At 39.6% G+C, this 19,676-nt stretch overlaps 2 protein-coding genes across 2 annotated transcripts; both read right to left on the minus strand.

Moving 5' to 3' along the window:
* Positions 1-162: 162 nt before the first annotated feature.
* Positions 163-13,355, minus strand: LOC137881443 (tyrosine-protein kinase CSK-like). The gene is made up of 13 exons (XM_068723398.1): positions 12,916-13,355; positions 6,814-6,911; positions 6,593-6,706; positions 6,295-6,407; positions 4,346-4,565; positions 3,681-3,774; positions 3,505-3,570; positions 2,996-3,095; positions 2,789-2,879; positions 2,634-2,707; positions 1,966-2,161; positions 1,769-1,855; positions 163-1,274 (listed from the first exon to the last, which is right to left on the minus strand). The coding sequence occupies exons 2-13, from the start codon at positions 6,826-6,828 to the stop codon at positions 1,089-1,091; spliced, it is 1,356 nt and encodes a 451-aa protein (XP_068579499.1). The 5' UTR covers positions 6,829-6,911; positions 12,916-13,355; the 3' UTR covers positions 163-1,088.
* A 182-nt stretch (positions 13,356-13,537) lies between these two features.
* On the minus strand, positions 13,538-18,464 carry edc3 (enhancer of mRNA decapping 3 homolog (S. cerevisiae)). The gene is made up of 6 exons (XM_068723735.1): positions 17,906-18,464; positions 17,564-17,796; positions 17,144-17,476; positions 16,873-17,026; positions 16,564-16,781; positions 13,538-16,458 (listed from the first exon to the last, which is right to left on the minus strand). Exons 1-6 carry the CDS (start codon positions 18,067-18,069, stop codon positions 16,124-16,126), a joined length of 1,437 nt encoding a protein of 478 aa, XP_068579836.1. The 5' UTR covers positions 18,070-18,464; the 3' UTR covers positions 13,538-16,123.
* Between the last annotated feature and the right edge of the window lie 1,212 nt (positions 18,465-19,676).

The following is a 19,676-nucleotide window of genomic DNA, read 5'->3' on the forward strand; positions in this document are numbered from 1 at the left end:
TATATATAACTCCAAATTGTTCTGATACCGATTGTAAGTACAGTATTAGAGGAACGTCATTGTATGCTTTGATGCACAAGTTTATTACTTTCATATTAAATAGCTGTACTTCAACTAATTGACTAATTGATGAGAATTAAATAGTCATTATTGCAAAAAAAATTCAAAATGTATTCTTTTTTTATTGTTGAAAATGGCAGCACAGTAAAAACATTAACACTCTCTGTTTCTCAATACATACAAAATCCCCCAAATTTGGTTAAATCCAAAGATATCAAAATTAAAACATTTGTTTATTTCGGAGGGAAAATTCTGTACATGGGAATTATGTCTACATGACTGAGCTGAATGGTGTTATTATATCAGTAGTAAAAGTGAAAACTTGTGCTTCCTTTTTTGACTTGCAGAGGGATCCAAACACATGTATAAACATATGGCAATGCAAAAATGAAGATGCATAATCAAAGTTACTTTAACTTAGGACTTTTAACAAAATAATTCAACATTCATGCAAAAAGGTGTACCTGGAAGCTGTAAAATGAATACAGCGAGTAATGACGTATCACAACTGTACTCCTACTTTTGAAGCATCTCTCCTCGTTAAACGGATAACATGGATTTGGTCAACTTTGTCAAATTATGTTACTGTCTACTCTACATGTTCATAAGAAGTAATGATGCAACCAATATGACCAAGGATATCAACATAAAAGACATAACATATTTATATTAAAAAAAAAAAAGGTCAAGGCACTGTGGCTCGGAGGCAGCGGTGTGTTCTAAGGAATGACTTGTCGATATGACAGTTAATCATTCACTCTTGATAACCGAGCACAGAAAGACTCACTGGAGCGACTGAGCCAGTAATTAAGAGTTACTGCAGTTTAAACAACTTGAGGTGAGGGATGATGGTAAGAAACATTATGTTGACAGTTTTACTTAACGGTTCATGTGTGAAAGCAAACTTTGTCATGAACTTTGGAAGAGCAGTCTTTTGAAATAAAAATGTTTCCTCCTAGGTTATGGTCCAAGTGGTCAAAAATGAAAGAAGAGAAAAGTCACTTTTTGTGTTGGTTCTGTAAGATGTCTCATTGACTTTTTCTCATCCCTTGGCTGATATGTTGTAGCCACTCCTTCAACATTTGAAAGCTTGGTCGAGCAGCAGGATCCAGGTTCCAGCACTGTTTCATGAGGTTATACACCACTTCAGGACAGCCATCTGGACAGTCCATTTTGTAACCTTTCTCCACTCGAGGCACAACGTCTTTTAATGGCTACAGAATGGAAAAAGTTGTTGGTAGACAGATGTGTTGACAGCAAACATAACTTACTTTAAAAAAAACAGTGAAATCTGTGTATATTGTATCACATGGAGGTCCATTTGACACTAATAATGTGGTTGGTAAAAATACAGGAACACATTAAAGAACACAGTATATACAATACTTTTTCTTACAAAAATTACAATTTTTGATTTTCATTTAACGGAATGTAGTTTATAGTCTGTTATTTATCCTGTTACTTCATTTCAGGTATGTACATTACCTCAAAGACAACATTTTTAGGTTTAATACATATGTGCATTGTTAAGTTCTATAAAAGTCACAAAACCACACCAAATATTGTACCCTTTAGCATGAAGTATTACAACAATAGGAACAAATCTAGAAGGTAAATGCATTGCTGATTAATCTCTCTCCTAAATCAAACCCCAAATCCTCCTTAATATGTTCTGTATGCCTCCTTACAAAAATATATTGATACTTACAATTCTCGGGTAAGGCACTCGGCCAAAAGAGTAAATCTCCCAAAGCAGAATACCGTAGCTCCAAACATCTGATTTGGTGGAAAATTTCTATTGATTAAGAGAAAAACACACATAAGAGTTTATTTCAGTCAGTGGGACCGACACATGGCAAAGCACACTACTCAACATGGCAACAGTCCTTGTAAACAACAGTTTACCTTTTCTCTGAGGGCCTCTGGCGATGTCCACTTCACAGGCAGCTTAGCTGTGTCCTGAGTGGAAGAGGCCTCCTTGGTCAGACCGAAGTCACTGACTTTGGCCGAGTTATCGTCTGATACAAGAACATTGCGGGCCGCTAAGTCTCGGTGGACAAAGTTATTGGTTTCCAGGTACGCCATTGCTTCACAGACATCTCTGTAAAAGTACAAGAAGTCAAAGTTCAAAACCTGAAGGAGTTTTCTCTTTACACTCTCAATCCTGGGATTAGTTTACATTCAGCGTTTCTCAACAACAATATGTTGCATACATCTCCAACTTTATGAAACATTTGCTTTCGATGATTTTTTTCCCCCCTCCTTTACTGGTGCATTGCTGCCTTTTACATTTCTAACCATCAACAACTGTCAATGTGTGGAATTGCATGAAACAGAGAGACTTGATACAGCTCTTATTCTCCCTTTTATTTGATAATATTAATCTGTTTTAGAGGTAGGTGGAGGAGGTAAACGACAACTTTATTTTAAAAACACATTCAGTAGTGTGACATGCAGAGCACCAATACAAACAATTCAGGGAGCCGCTCTTCAAAACAGCTCCACAGCCCCCACAGGTCAAAATTCACAAAACAGCATAATTGTAGATGGTAGAAAACTGCAGTCGTACGCACAGTGCAAAATTAAGGAGAGCATCTCCACCAAGTACTGTCCGGCCTCTGGAACGTAAGTAGTCAACCAAACAGCCCTGAAAACAAACAAACAGACATGTGACAACTTTATAAAAGTACTAAAGATGTTAAAATGAATCAGACAGTCTGCCACCTACCTTGGCCATGTACTCAGTAACTATAAACAGACTCCCGTTCTCCTCTACTATCACTCCAAGCAGCTGCACCAGGTTATCGTGCCGTAGTTGCCTTTGGAAGGAGAGGAGCACACAGACATGTAATGTGGTTTACTTGTTACTTGTTTATTCATGTTTCTAAAAAACAAAACAAAGTACAAAAGTGACAAAATATAAATGTTTCCTTACGTCATGACGGAAGCCTCTGCAATAAAGGCCTGCGCTGTAGCATCATGTTTTATGCACTTCACAGCTACTTTAGTCCCTCTATAGTCTCCCACCATGACATCTAGAATGATCACAACCGATAACAATTGACTGTTAACTCATATCTAACAATGTCTACTCCTATTCACCCTTTTTCCTGATACAATACCAACAACAAAAACAGCAAACCCTTCTCTTAAACCACTTGGGGCATGAGGGAATGTTTCAATGTTAAAAGTTAATTAAATTTAAATTAAATTTAGTTCAACAAGTTTGCTTGACTTTTATCAAAAGCTTTGTACAAATTCTGAAAAATGTAACGTTTTCCCTATACTTGTTAACACAATGTACTTTTTAAAGTAAAACCAGTCATGCTCCATCTCTACTCTCTGTTAGCATGTTCATAATGCATATCTGATCCCCACCACATGTAAACGATTAAATAAAAGTGGGTCACTTGTACAATGCAGTGTAAACTTGAAGCTACTTGCCTCCAAACTCTCCTTTTCCAATAACCTGCTGCAGCTTGAGGTCTTTCCTGCTCATCGACCAGCCACCTGTTGGTCATTTAAAGACAACATAACATAACATAACAGGCTCATACATGCTTTGCTTGAACAAAAATGCTAAAATGATGTGGTTGCTTGAATTGTAAAGTGAGACTTACCCTTGGAAAACTCATCCTGAGCGGCCACCGTCCCCTCCTCCACCTTTGGCTTTATTAGACTGGTGCACAGGCCATCTGCATCTTTGGTGTAGTGCTACAAAAAAAGCAAAACCTGGCATTAGTTTATGGAATATTTAAGCATATAACTGTACCACCTGTTTAAACACTCACATAGCTTCAATATAACTTCATATGACACAAAAAACACCACAGTTTAGGGGCAATAAAACTCAGCGAGCAGTGTTACGTAATGACCAATAGAGGGCTGTATAATCAAATTAGCAAAACATATAATGGACGACTAACAAGATTTCCCCTCAAATCCGACAGACTAAAATTACTCTTACTCCTCTATTTCACTCTGTCTGTTCAAAATAAGCATGTTAATCAGTAAAAGGAGTCATTTTGAGAATAAAAAGCTTGGTGTCTTTTGAGGTTAGAACTCTGCACCTCAGCATACTGCTCACTCTTCCTCTTTGACACTTCCTGTTCATTATTTGTTCCAGGAACTGTATGTGGTCTATGAGGTAGCACAGAGACGCGGGGGTTCTAAAACAGGAAAATACAACAGACGTACAGTAGACGAAAGCTCTACATAGCACCAGAGCAAACACGAGAAACAGCTTGTTTTATTTATAAAATAAAACCAAGTTTTAATATGTTACCTCAACCAGCTGCATGAGGTTTTCAAAGTACCCCTCGTCATCGATAGTGAGCTTGCCGTTGGTGTAGACGATGCGGTAGTGCTCCACCTTGCCTTCGCAGCTCACACAAAGGGTGTAGTCGCCGGGGAAGTTGGTGCTCTCTCGCACCAAGAACAGGCCAGTTTCAGGAGGGTTAAGCAACTGCTCGGCCTCCTCCCGCGTTATCTTCCCATGAAACCATCTGGAAGTAGAAGAACCAGAGAGGTAACAGAGTATCCAAATCAAATCACTGTGAATTAAAAAAAAATACCCTTACAATGACTACTTGGATCCTTTCTGCAGACTTCCTTCTGTTTGCATCAAACAGTACAAAGCATATTACAGGTACAGTCAGTAGCCAGTTTATTAGGTACACAAATCTAAATCTAATGCAGTCTAATACAACAGTCCTGCAATAAATCCTTCCTTCGTGAAGTTTATAATTTATAGTTTTTGCTTAACTGTTTAAGAGCAGAGCTTGTTTATTTGTATTTGTCATTTTCGCGGCTACACTTATAGTGCTGTTGTATACACCGCTTTACACTGATGCAGAGAAGTGTTTCTAATATTTTGTTTATCGTATTTTTAATCAATGAGGGCAGACAAAATATTAGAAACACCACTCAGTATGACGCAGTTACTCAGTATAATACAGTTCGGCAACACTGCAAACTACAGCCTCCAAAATGAGCATTAAGTTGTAATAATTTTTAGTACACGCATATAAGTAATTAAGTATATTCTATCAGCCACTGACTGTTTTCAGAGGTATCAATCAGAACAATATTAGCATGTAAAAGCAGTGAATGACAAATCCAAATTCCTGCCGGTTACTAAGGAAAGACTGTGAGGATCCATTTTGGGCCTGTGTTGCTGATTTCTTTCCATTAGCCTTTTTGAGACATGTTCATCTTTTGTTGTTGTGATGCAAATTGCAAATAAAACAAATACCGTTCTGGGATCAAGAGGTATAGATTACAGTCATTTGCATATCCACTGTGACCAGTTGTATTATTGAGAGGGTCACAGAATGTACAGTTAATTAATTTGCATGCTGCATCCGCTCAGATGCCCCTAGATCCCTTTTACAATTGCACTCTCAACATCATGACTGGTGACATTTAAAAATAATGACAGCAGCATTCATATGATCAGATCAATTAACGTTCCTCATCTCGTGTCTGTTCTTTTAGTATTACTTCTTCAACAAGATGTTGCTGTACAGGAGAATGGATTCTCAACCACAATATTCTGTATGTATAAATAAGACATTATACTGTATGTCTGTAAATATACATACAGATAAATGATGATTTAGGATCAATGGTGGGTAGATAAGGCTAAGAGTAACTAAAGTATGGCTTCCTTATGGCTTTATTTTGTCATTTTATACTTGATATTAACTTCCTTGGTTGTTTTTTTGCCATGGGTTGTTGTTTGGTAGATTTTTCTTCACAGTTTTGTGATTAAGGGATTCTATAAATAAACCTGTCACTCATTGACACGCTCTCGTGTCTGCACACAGACCAGTCATGTGGACAAACGGGGAGATTTTTTAGATTACTTCAGTCTGAGATAGAAAAGAAACAACAGGAAACTACGCAGCACAAGTTCAAGCAAAGCTGAGCTGGAAACAGAAACAAGTGCACTGTAATTACAACACAGCCCGACCCAACTGTGGTCCCCATTCACATAACTACAGCACCACTGCCATGACAAATAGCCCATCTGCCTTCAGCAACCACACAGCCATAGGAAGAGGGCAAAGACGAGCTATTTTAGCCGTAGCTGCAGAAGCCACACAAAGCTGGTGTAGTGGCAACTTTTGAGTTAAAGACAGCAAATAAATAAACGTAATCCTGTTTGCTTTGAGAGTGAAAAATTACATTGGGCATCAAAACTAAGTAAACCATGATAATGTTTGTACTCACGGCATTAGACTCAGCTTCCCTCCAGATTTAACTCCTTCTCTTTTCTGAACATAGTTGGCTGGAATTGTTCCCTCGCGACCTGCAGAATTTTTTGCTTTGTACCAGTTTGGATCCTGAAACACAAAATGTCAGAAATGGTTCAAATGAATAAATTAAATATTAATGTGTAGCAGGAAACACAAACATGAACTCATTCCATGTGTTTTCATATCTACAGACATGCTGCAGGAGAGCAAAACTTTATATATATATATATATATATATATATATATATATATATATAAATATGAAACATTACCTTTGTGACAATAATAATCGTCAACACGTCTCCTTTATTGAAGGGCAGGTCCTGCTCTGATGTGCCTTTGAAGTTGTACCTGGCCACACACTCTGTGCCCTGTGGCCATGGAGTCTACGGGAATATGGGCAGATCACTAATTAGTAAACAAATTACTCATCTGACATGTCATGATGTGTATCTGAATTTTGATAAGCATGTACTCTGGAGGCCTATCTTACCTGGATCTCTGTCATGGTGAGGTAGTTCAATCCTCTCACAAGTGATGTTTTCTAGCTGCAACCATTAGAGCTGATAGACACACACACACATGCAGTACCTAAGAAGAGAAACAGAATTTAATCAGTTTGACGTCCTCGCTTCAAAAAGGTATTCACTTAACCCCAAACTAATTCTCAGGAAGAAAGTGAATTTGTGGTTTTGCCGTTTAGGTGCTCATGTTCATTCATAGTAAGCAAGTCAGCTATTATCAGAACGCACAAGAGTAGTTTCAGATCAGACAATGTCAGTAAAAATAACTCGCTGATAAAGAAAGCAGAACTAACAAGTCTTTTTTTAAATTACACTTTCACAACTGGGGCAGAATGTTTCCATGACGCATTAATACATAAAGATGAGGCTTCTGTGTGTTGATGGATAATACAACTCAGAAATATACTATAAAGTATGTTTTGGAATATTCTAACTGATGAATAAAAGGCATAAAACTTGATCTACTTTGTACTTTTTATTCTATATGGTAAACCAGTTCATTTTGACCAAAAATGGACACACACTGGTGCTAAGCCCCAGTGACTGGCCCTTGTAGGAATCAAGATAACTCTCTTCAGCGGTGGAATGCAAACGTGTGGTGAGATCTGACCAGGCCCGAGGGACTCATCCAGCCCAGCGTTTCTTTACGTCAATAAAGCAGCCGCTGCGACTGTAACCGTGGGCCTGAGTCACTCTGGAGCATTGTTTCCATGATACATGCACAACAACGTTATAACGAAATGATGACCTATGGGTTAAGTCACGCTCAACACCCCCCCTCTCAATCCTCCCCCAAAACCCCACTTCCTCTCTTCTTGTGTTAGTTCCCATGGAGAAGAGGTGGGGCTCAATGGTCAGAGCTCAGGGAAAATCCTGGCTTTGATACATCTGCCACTTTACATGAGGTCACATCCTCCGACATGTCAGTTACTATGCAGTCAACTTCCTGTATGTGTTGGGGGGGTTCAGATACTTCTATGATATCCTCATATCACTCTCCAAGCTCTTTCTTTTAAAATGATCTTTCTTCTATTGCAAATATAATCTGGCATTTCTGCTTTGTCCCACATTTTAATAAATGACCAGCCTCGTCCCAACAAATGTTAGACTAAAAACTGTCCTGCGTCCCATAGAGGGCTGTCACCACCCAGTATGATGAGGGTGAGACGGATGTTGTCTCCTATGGAGCACTGCAGCTGTCTATCTGCACACATTTCCCACACCCATCAACCCATAAAGGACACCCCCATTTTGCATCTGCTCATCCCAACCCGTCTTTTCTACGTTACACTTTGACATTTCACACTGCACAGAAAGTCATAACAGGAAAAGAAAAGAAAAAGTCTGAAGCCATGCTAGCGGTGCTTTGAGGCTGGCATTGTGAAGGAAGCCAAACTAATGGTGCCATGTGACCCCTCAACACAAGTCTAACATGCCTGTAAGTCATGAGCAGTTAAACCAAAGAGATTTTGCTCTCTTTATTTTTGTTTGTATACATATTATTTAAAAGGCCTGGTAGGCTAAAGGTATCCAATATTTCATAGGAAAAAAAAGTCACAACATAAATTGTGTAGGAGAAATATTTTGGAGTATCTCCTATCGTATTAATCATCTCGTGTCTGACCCGGCCTCGGGTTGGAAACCACTGTGCGACATAAAAAGCTGTGGTGTAAAGTAAGTAAGTACATTTACACAATTCAGTTATTTGTACTTTCCTTGATTTTAATTTTAAGGTAATGTATGCTCTTTAGTCCACTACATTGAATTATTTGGTATTATCTGATAGTTGTTACTTTTGTAAATTAAGATTTGAAAACCGATTACCAGCCAACAGTATACATAATGAGTAAAACTAACTGTACCGCAGCCAACAATAATACATCAATGATAATAATCTAATAGTATAATAATGTTACAATGACAGAGCCTACTTTAGCTGCATAGTTAGTATGTTTACTTTTATACTTTAAGTGCATTTTATTGATAATAATTGTGTACTTTTACTTATGTAAAAGATCGTAACACTTTTTCTACCACTGTAAAAAGTTGAACAGAGACCATAAATGTCCAATGGACCAAATTTTAATGCAATTCATCAAACGGTTGTTGAGACATTTCACTTTGAATCCCAAATGTTAACCTGCTGTTGGTGCTGGAGGTAAAGTGAAGTCAAGGGATCACCAAAGTCAGTAGGATTCATCATGTGGGGATTATGAATTGGCAATCTACCAAAATTGTTGTTGAGATGTTTCAGTCTGGACCAAAGTGATGGACCGACTGTCAGTGTCATCCCTAGCGCCATGTTGCTAGCGTGAACAATAATTCATTATAATTATAGGTAATCCATTATTCTGACTAAAATCTCTATGAATTATAACTTAAAAGCAGGAACTTATGCTTGTTATGTCATAAAAAAAAGAATTTCCAGAATCTGTCATGGCAAAGTCCTTGGTGAAAGAGCAAAGTGATCTCACCAAGTGCAGATCAATGGGGCCAAGGCCGACACACAACAGCACTTTTTTATTCATCTCTTTTGGGACAGTGAATGCATCTCAGCAGCAGGCCACCAGCAGCCAACTGAATGGGACAGAACTCAGTCTGTCATGGTGTCACATTGCCGTTTCCAGAGAGCTCCACATGGAGCCACAGCTTGCTCTTTTCAGGCAGCGGACAACGCTGTCATTGTGAGTCGGTCGAGTTTCTATTGACCCCTGTCTCACTGAGAAGTCCATCATCATCATCATCATCATCATCATCATCATCATCATCATCAGCCAGTCCAGTGAGTAGCTTTAGGGCAGCAATGATTCAGTTCTGCAGGTCTGGAGATATAAATTATACTTCATATTTTTTTCAGTGAGAATAATCAACTTGCTGCTGGTCTGTTATCATCAATTATCTTTAAAACATAGCATAAAAAATTATCTCATGACACAAATACCTCACAATGTCATGAAACAGCCATTGCTCCAGTGAATTAGTACATCCCATTGAGAGATATGTTCCGTTTTAGGAGAAGCCAGGCATGACCGAAGCTACTGAAAGCAACAGGAAACCAGCAAACTCGGTGACAGACTAAACATGAATAGAGTCAGGAAAGAGCACAAGGAGCACAATCTCACTCCAAATCTAACAATCACTAATAAATAGAAGTTCCACATCACTTCAAACAAAGCTAATCTCACTATTACAGTCCAATTTGGCATATAATTGGCATCCATAAAAATCCTATTGTTCAAAACCAGTTGATCAACATTTTGTCTGGTCTCTCTTGTCTTCAGCAAGTAAGTCATAGTCTAAACTGTACAAATCAGTGGTAGCCTGAGCGCACGAAGCAAGACAAGACAGGAATGTAGTAATATCTCCTTTGGTCTTGTTTAAATCTGCCACTCCCTGGTCTATCTGTAGAGGTAAAAATGCGGATCAGGCAAGGTGTTGCAAAAGCTGCTGGGATACAGTGAAGTGACAATGGCTGGAGGTGCTGTGGACAGATCTGCAAATGTGTCACTCAAAAATAGCATCATGTGCTGGTCTTACTCTTAAGAGTAACAGGGCCATCTTCAAATAGATCTTCCTCTATTTCTCAGTCGTGGAAAGCAACAAAGCACTTTTACTCAAATACTGTACTTAAGTGGCACTTTGAGGTACTTGTACTTTGTACTCTTGTTTATTTGTTTTGTTTGGTTAAATCTTTGCACTATTGTTTAGTTAGTTCATTTTAATATTATTATATTTCATTGTATAAATTGTGCATTCTTATATTTGCATTTTTTACTTTTAATATTCTTTACTCTGTTATTTGTATTGCTTTACCTGTACCATAAATGCTGCTGTACCGAATAAAGTAAAGTAACTATCTAGTGAGTTTTTCCATTTTAGGGTATTTCTACTACTAAGAATCCTATTCCACTACATTTCAGAGGGAAATATTGCACTTTTCACTCCACTACATTTATCTGACAGAACAAATAACAAAAAAAAATAACAAACTCAGAGTAAAAAGCCTTGGTAAACATTAAATCAGTGGTCCCAATTTGTTTTGGGCTTGTGACTCCTTACAAAGAAGCAGTGTCTACTTGGGGACCCTTGTCACATTTCAGATGTCTATGAGTTGTTAGCAGTTTCACCAAAGAGACATTTGCCCTCTGAACATCAACATGAAATATTATTTAAGCAAAATGCTGCTCACACATTGATGCACCAGTATTAACAATCTAATAATATAATATATCAGTCACATGGGCCATTTATTTGTGTAAAGAACACTTTACGTGTACTTTGCTGATCTGTGTTTTTACTAAAGTAGGATTTTGACTGTGTGCTCCTGCATCCCTCCTCTATTTGCAGAAGGGGGGCTGGGTGATCTGCCCCTCGTCCTAACCCTCCAGTCTCAGGATGCTCTGCGACTGCTTTGATGCTGCTGCCCTGTTATCATCACCATTACAGCAGAAGGGTGGCAGGGCCAAGTGCAGAGAGAAGGAAACAATGATTTTTGTCCACATCCCAGAGCTATCATCTGGCAGATATACAAACTAACTCACCGAGCGGTGAGAAATGTACAGAAAGAGAAAGAGTGCATGGCATGCCAACAGTTCACCCAGCTGGCTTTGACAGCCTGCAGATGTTCTTGAGGAACCTCAGAGGAGGAAATCCCCTCTGGCTCTGGGACAACAGCTGGACTCTGCTCACTGAAACTCAGGTCTCTCTGCATGATATAAGACAGGAAGTACGAGTCCAGTGGTTGGCCCTGCAGCACAAGCCGTCATTGTATCACTTTAATGACAGTCAGTTTTGCCTGTGAGGCGAAGTGATACAAGGCATGAAAGCATACTCATAGGGTATACATGTAAAATGGCATCCTGTTTATCATAGATAAATATAAAACTTAACCCTGAAAAACAAGGCCGTCTTCAGGCTAACAGGAAAAGAAAAGCAATGATTGACAGTCAGGGGAAAATCCCCCTTAATTTGGCATCCAGGCATTACAGTAAACTTTGCATTTTACTCCCTTCCAAAGTTCAAACAACACAATGAAGACATTGACACATATGCCACTTGGGGTAATTGGTGCTTTTACTAAGTAAACGCATAAAAAAAAAAAAAACACCATGTAAGGCAAAGCTGCCATGCCTGAGCAGTGAATGGACACTTCCTTGCTGAGGTGCGATGCACACCATGCAGTGCAATGCTGCTCTGCTGATGCAGCCATGCTTGACAGAGTAGCAGTCTGCTGTGGTTTCAAGTGCTTGTTTCATAAGCTTCATCCTTCTTTACAGTTTTGTTACACGCTAAAAGATGAATCCTCTGTAGAAGATGCTCTAAGGCTATGCCAGCAGCAACAGACTTGCTTCAGCCTTTTGTCAGAGAGCCAGAGAGGGGGCATCACCCCTTAACAGACCCAAGAGGTCCTCAGTTCCTCCCTCTGACAACAAGCCTACTTGTTTCATTGAGCTTTTTTTCTGTTTGGAACTTAGTGCATGGGTGGCTTGTTAAATTCGTTTGATTATTTCTTCAGAATGACAGGCTGAATGAGGGGAAAAAGCAATAGTAAACCATTAAATAACAACCCATCTACAAGTTACACATTCCTGCAAGTGCAGCCAGTTTTTGCAAAGTCAGAAACAGTTTCAAAAAAGTTGTGAAACAGTGCTGATGCATCGTCTTGAGTCAGCAGAATACAATGATCACTTTCAATATCATTAACAGAACAGTTTTGAGAGCTACATGATGCAGCTTCTGCTCCTCAAAAAGGCTGAGGGAGTTGTAGAAGTTTGAAGGAGGAGGACGTAAATAAGGAAATCACACATTTACTATGCCTTCTCTTGTTTAACTGTAAAGCACTTTGAGCGACACTCATTATAGAAAAGATAACAGATTATTATGTTGGCCTACTTGTCACAAGTCCCGACGCCCCAATGATTTCTGATACACTTGATCAGAAGTGTCAGCTACTGTACAATAAGACGACGGAAGTGTACAAGCTGTTAGCGCTATTCTAGAAAGGTGGGCTAGATTTACCACTACACAAGAGCTTCACTGTATCTAGGCTACTTTTCAAAATAAACTCTTACCTGTTTGCAGGCAAAACGCGATCAGTTTGAGGCAATAACAGGTGATTCAGCTACTGTCCTCTGAGCGACAGCAGACAAATTCCCATTCACGGAATAACTGACAGTTGATGTCGAAACGCAAAACACATCAAGTCCCGATGAGGAAGTGAAATGTGCCTCAGGTGACCCGAAACTTCAGCAGTCCAAAAGGATCTCAATAAAACTAGCGAAGACAGTTGTTGGTGCGTCTCCTGTCAACATCATATGGGGGAAAAGTCGCTTCAAATGATGAAAAATAAACGTTTCTAAAAAAACGTATTGCTGCAGACTCGACGGTCCCTCTGTAGAAAAAGTCAAGTGAGTGAGAAAACACGCGATAACTCAACTGGTGAAATGTCACAGCGGTGAAATAAATGCGATTCAGGCCAATTTGAGTCTACTTCACACTGCCCCACTCCTTTTCCCCTTCAGAAAAATTCAAGTTTTTGCCCCACCTTGATTTTGCAGTGCACATGCGCGTTAATAAGAAACACGTCTGGTTAAAAATAGATCACTGGATTCATTTCTGTCACTTTGGTGAAGGAATTTGATCATCCATATTTACACAAAGTCCACAAAGATGACGCAAAAGGTGAACGTTTTGTTTATTTGTATTGTTTTATTGCCTCGGTCTGCAGACATGACACAACAGGACTGCACAGTACTTTTGCACAAGACGCCTGACAGTGAACTTCGCTCCCGAAAGATAAACAGTTGTCCAGTCTAGACCAAACCTCCCACTGGCTGTTTAATGAGATTTTCCTTTCTGAACTGCAAACTATTCTCGCATGGACTAAACGCACCCAGTGCAGATCTGAGAATGTGAAACATGTAAACTAAATCTCAAGAAGCGTAACCGGCGTTTAAACGAAGTTACTTTAAAAAACACAGTTCACCTCGTAGTTTCTGACTGATCACATTTCGTAGAGACATAACACTTTTGAATGAGGAAATAGTACATAAAGCTGAATTACAACAGAATAAGGACGAGCCATCAGACCTGTGGTTTAATGGCCCCCTGGCGGCTAAAGACAATGTAAACTCGTCCCAGTCAGTGACGCTGGCTGATGTTTCCAGACTTGTCTCAACACATGAGACGGATCACATCAGGCCGGAGGAATGTCGGAGAAAGAACAAACCCTTTGCGCATGAATGTCATTTTCACTGAATCACTGTATGAACCCTGCGCAAGTTAATGTGCACAGAAAAACAAACAAAAAAAAAGCATGTGAGATCTGTGTGAACACAGTATCACACCATGACATGTTGATGTAAACAATCTGCAGGTCCAGTACACTTTATAAAGGCGTCTCTGCTCTGGACACGTTTCAAAATGAATGCGACCATGTCAGAGAACAAGCAGAGGGTTTCACTTTCATTGTCAAAAAGATCTGGCAGTAGAGATACAAACATCACCTCAGTCAGCACAAATCAAGCAGCTCTTATATTTTACAGTCTATTCTTTAGAAACACCACCGGTGGTTTAAGTACACAAACAGCCTTACTCTTACATCAAGAGGGGGAACTCATGAAAAGAAATGTTTAACGATTTCTCATCATAAAAAAACAAACAATATATTTGGTTCAAAGATCTTGATCATTGAGAGTTTAGATCAAGTTGATTCGCCCAGAAACACATTTGTATTCCAAATATAGAGCAGTTATGCTTTAGAAAACTCTTAAGACAACTTTGATGAAAGAAAAAATTCTAACCCACGAGGTGGTTTGAAACTTAAAGGACCATACCCCCATTTATTACAAATCAATTCTATTTTACATCACACTACAAAGCATAATACTGCATTTTATAAATGTAGATGTATTTTCTTCCAGGTATCCGTTGGCCTTTATTCTTTCCGTACAACATGAAACTCTAAGAGGACATTCTTCAAAAAAATAGTCCATCACAGAAAACGCCACGTATGCATTCCTCTGCGTTAGTGTGATGCAGTGGGTACTCTTAAACGCTGCGACTAAACTACATCACCACACAATTATTTAACTACTGTAGACTTTATACTCACTATGATGGATTTGTCTAATTGATTGTTTTTTAAATACTACACAGTAGTAATTAGAAACCAATAGAAAAATATAAAAACAATTCAAATGTAACAATAAACAAACAATTTGTAATTAAGGAACTGAACCTTGCAAACACTTGTATGGTTCTTTTAACAGTTACAATAGAAACCCAAAGTAGAACTGAAACATCCAGGTTTTGTTCCAGAAAAAATCTCTCTCATTGACATTTGTTACCAAACTAAAAAACAAGCTTTGGAAAAGTCAGTGTGTTGTGTGGTTTTTCCTATGCTCACAAAATGATTGTTGTTTAAGAAAGGCATAACTTCATATAACTGCTGTAGATGGATGCCGAATGCATTGATGCAACCACTGACGGATTGCATTGACATACAGAAGCCCACATCATGACTTCGGCTCTATATTGTCACATTTAGTTAGCAAACTTTTTCCCCCCTAAAAAGCTAAATTGCTAGAGGTTTTGCAGGCTGTGTCATCCTATCAAAGCCCTTATCATGACTGCCTAATTTACCATGAACAAACAAAAGTGCTGATGTCTTGATTCTCTGCAGAAGGTGCTCCATTCAACACTGGCTTAGATTGGAAATACAAAATGACTCATAAATGACAAACATTCCACATTTTCTTCAATGGAGTTTCGATCCCAAAGATCAGACGACAGTTACAGAGTGCTGTCGAGTATGGCAGAATATAAGACAAGCCATTAGCAATGGTACCGCTAATATAAGTTGGATTTCTGTTGTCTTATCCAGATGAATGTAATAACATCACCGTTGCATGTATTATACGGTGGATCTCCATTTATTCACCAGATGGCTTTGGAATGAGGTTAGATTACATTCAGAAATGTTTCCATGTGAAGTCAGAGATTGTCCATTCAATCTAAAACTACTTAACACAATGCTGTATTCCAAATATCTTTTAGTATCAAGTAAATACAATGGTATCTACATGCTGATGGCTGACACATTTACTTTTTCAATGAAGCTCTTCACGATCCCACCCATAGAACTGATTCGTTGTAGAACTAATGCAGTGGTCTCATTCACATGTTGAAGAGTTAGAAACTTAATGGATGAACTCTGGAATATAAGGCACCATAACCTTGTGTGTGGTTACGGAGGTGTCTTGTTTACCACTAGTCCCATTATGCAGAGTGCAAGGGGATGACAAATTTGCAGCCAAAAGGAGAAATGTACTTAATTCCCACTTCCTGGAACACCTGGCGAGGAATACCTATGTCACACAGGTAAACGCTGCCAGCCCCTTCAGCCAGGGGAAGCGGGAGGCAGAGAGAGAGGGACCACTTGGCCTCGACTGCCTGTCCCTTTCCACTACCCGGAGGGTCCAAGCTGAGCACTGGCGCTCGGTTCTGGTTAGCCCAGTCTGCAGCTGCTCGGTACCAAGGCTGATCCATCAGGAATGTGTTCTCGTGGCAGTCCAGGCAGTTTATGATTAAGTCCACAGGAGTGTCTGGAAGGTCTGTGGAGACGGAAAGACAAAAAAAAGAAAAATATGACCTCAACAAGAGAAAAATAAAGAATAAAAACAACTGAGCAAGATAGAAAAGTAGAAAAATATGTCCACCTTTGATACTTGACACCTGTTTGCCACCAGTTTTGTTGAACAGGGTGAGTTCGCTGGTGACCGAGTCGAGCACCTTGACAAAATTGGGCAGAAACAAGATGACCTCCACTTCATGATTGGCCAGGTGACGACCACAGCTGATGCCCTGAGCACCCTGAACATGAGGACCACACAGCAGAGCAACTGTGGGACGCTGGTGCAGATTTTTGGGAGTAAATCTGGAGGAAACATGGAAACAAAACTAAGTTGCTTTTCATTTAGCTAAAGGCAGTTCTCATCTGTGCTTACAAATCATCACCGCATGCTTACCTGTTGGGCCCACCCAGCAATGTAAGTGCCATCTGACTTGCACACACTCCGGTCATCTCAAGTCTTCGCTCCAGTGAGAGACCATGGCGCTCAGCGACTGACAGTAGACGCTGGTGTAGTTCATAGGATACACTGGGCACAACAAGCCCGGAATCTGTATGGGGGGGGGGGGGATGACACAAATATGTATAAATATATTATTTAAAAGAAACAGTGCACTTTAGATAATTTGCCTCAACTACAATTTGCTCAAACATGTGACTCAACTTACCGGTGCAGTACTCTTTGGCCGATGGTTGCGGTACAGTAATCTGTCTGTACACAATAGGTTTGGCCTCCAGGATGTTTTCATCATGACGGTACCGTGTGGGTGTCTGGTCTTGAGGAGTCCCACGTGACCTGGCACCATTACGCGATGTATCGATTTCTGAGAAAACGGCCGCTTTGTCAAAAAGCGCCAAGTTTCCTTCAAAATCAAAGTCTGTATTCAGCCCGTCGTCCATGCCATCCCCAAAACACTCGTCGTCTCTGAGCTTCATCTGACCATTCTTCACCCCGTTCTTCTTCGGTGTCACTTGGTTTACCCCTCGACTACTAGATGACCCTGATGGGAAAAATACACAGGAACTCTCAACACAGCAGCAATCAGCAACAATATTTTTCTGATCGAGCTGTACTACATTGCACTTACATGAGTTGTGTCTTCTACGAAATGCTTTTGGCTGGCCGGGTATGTCCTTGTCCTGGTGACGTTCTCCATAGCTTTTGGAGCAGTGCTGAGGAGAGTTCAGTTTCTCCACAGACCTGGGATCCCCCTTTGGGACTGCAACTGGACCACTGCCTACCTTTGTAGTTGCAAAAGAGCCGTTCCTAGCATTGCCCTTTGTGATATCTAAAATCTTGAGTTCTTTTATGTCAATGGCACTGCAGGAAAAAATTATATATTTAGCATCAGGAAGAAACGGTGGTTGTCAATCAGACCCAATTAGTGAAAAATCTATAGAGAGCAAACATTTCGTGGTCGAGTATTTACCTGAATGTGACCTCGGGAACAGGGCACTTGACTCCATTGTGGAAAGGTTGCCTTAAGGTGATGGTTTGGCTGGACTGCTCCACAGACACCACTTCTCCCTGATAGACTCCCAGTGTTGGCCCACAGTTAATTGACACCAAACTACCCAACCAATCCGTTGCCATGACTGCACAACGTTGAAGAAAAGAAGTTTTGTTTTCACGTTTCTTGTCAGAGAAGCTTTGTTAAAAAAAAAAAAACAGTTTTCCTGTTAAAATAATACTCTAACTTTCTGGCAGCAGGACTTCAGAAATCAGCGTGGTGTTACCGAAGTTATGCTAACTGACTAGCATTAGCTTCGGCCTGTTATCTAGCGTTAATTCCAAGACGCAAACGCTGTATTTCATTAAAGACGAGGGTTTAAAGTGTTGTACCTTTCCGGAGTTAACGCGAAGCACACTTCTAAATAACTCAAAAGAATGAAATGCTAAATTTAAGTGCTGAAAGGAAAATCGTAGCTCATTTAAACTGCTAGCTTTTAGCTTATTGAATGGTCAAAAGATGCTGCTGCTAGCTTCAAGATGACTGCTTCCGGCTTCCGATAAACGGCGTTTTTCACAATAAGAGCTCAAAGTGAACATCTTTATCAACATGAAAATTAGAGAAATCTGAAATACTGCGATTTCTATTATCCATATGGATTTGGTTATTAACGTTATCAAATTGTTTTTGCTTAATTTAAAACACTGAGTCACATGCAACGTGTATTATGACTATTTGATCATTAATTGAGATGAGCAATATTCTTGAGAGACAGAGCTGAATAATGGTCTGACTGGCCCATGCAAAGAAACAACTTTGGATTTAATCAGTTGCATGCAATATTTCACACAGAGCTGTAGAGTATTAGCATGCATGCATAGCCATGGTACTATTTGACAATTCATCACATGCTTGCTTTTCCTTTTAAAAACCTTTGAAAATCACCTACCTAAGAGCATTCTTTATTCGGTCTGTGTTCCCAAAGTAAATGATAATGAATCCAGACACATTCCCTGTAAAAAATAATTAATCAGATGTAGGCTGAGTGTTATGATCACTGTTTGTGAGATGTTCTTAACAACCAGTCAGCAGACTGAGTGAGATCATGTGGAGACTATCCCCGAAGTGTTAGCACATGACACACCCACCTCACTGCCTCCTGTGTACATAGGTTACCAAGGAAAAGCTTGCAATCAAAGCTGTGTGAGTCCTATAGGCAGAGCGCGGAGAGGAGAGGATTTCTGCACCACGGTACTGTACAAGAATACACTTTTGTATGCAGACATACTTGTATTTAGATAGGGCAAAGGGTGTGATTAACCATTTTATAATCAGAGAATTTAAATCTGTAGATCACAAACACATTGTAATAAGCATGCAGTGTTAAAACTAGTTGTTTACCATCAAGCAAACAGTGGAAATATGAAGACACATGATCCAAGAATAGCCAAACACCTCAAACTGTCACCTTTGTGTGAAAACCTATCCCTGAAGCTTGCGCTGACACGTGGGCAGATGAGGGCTGTAACCTCTCCCATACAAATGGAAGAGATAACTCAGATCTAGGAAGACACCCCAATATGTTTAGACCCTCATACAGAAGTTCAAGTCCATTTTCCCCTACCTCGGACCTTGATATGTGGGACACCAAATCACGCTTTACAGCTCAGGTAAGACCCAGATATCATATTTTTTTTCTGGTAGAACATGTTGATCAAAGTGTAAATGTTTTATTTATTTTTTCTTTCTT

Source organism: Cebidichthys violaceus, unplaced genomic scaffold (genome assembly GCF_023349555.1).
Source record: "Cebidichthys violaceus isolate CVI_PGR_0920_01 unplaced genomic scaffold, fCebVio1.0.p SCAF_3, whole genome shotgun sequence".
Classification (NCBI taxonomy): Eukaryota; Metazoa; Chordata; class Actinopteri; order Perciformes; family Stichaeidae; genus Cebidichthys; species Cebidichthys violaceus.

Bases quoted from the DNA above. Each gene is read 5' to 3' on its own strand.
- edc3 (XM_068723735.1), bottom strand. From the start codon at position 18,069: ATGGCAACGGATTGGTTGGGTAGTTTGGTGTCAATTAACTGTGGGCCA. The intron at 17,477-17,563 runs GTAAGTGCAATG...TTTTCCCATCAG, and splicing joins TCGTAGAAGACACAACTCAT to GGTCATCTAGTAGTCGAGGG. The intron at 16,459-16,563 runs GTGGACATATTT...CCGTCTCCACAG, and splicing joins ACAGGTGTCAAGTATCAAAG to ACCTTCCAGACACTCCTGTG.
- LOC137881443 (XM_068723398.1), bottom strand. The intron at 6,408-6,592 runs GTAATGTTTCAT...TTTGTGTTTCAG, and splicing joins CGATTATTATTGTCACAAAG to GATCCAAACTGGTACAAAGC. The intron at 1,275-1,768 runs GTAAGTATCAAT...TCCATTCTGTAG, and splicing joins GAGTGCCTTACCCGAGAATT to CCATTAAAAGACGTTGTGCC.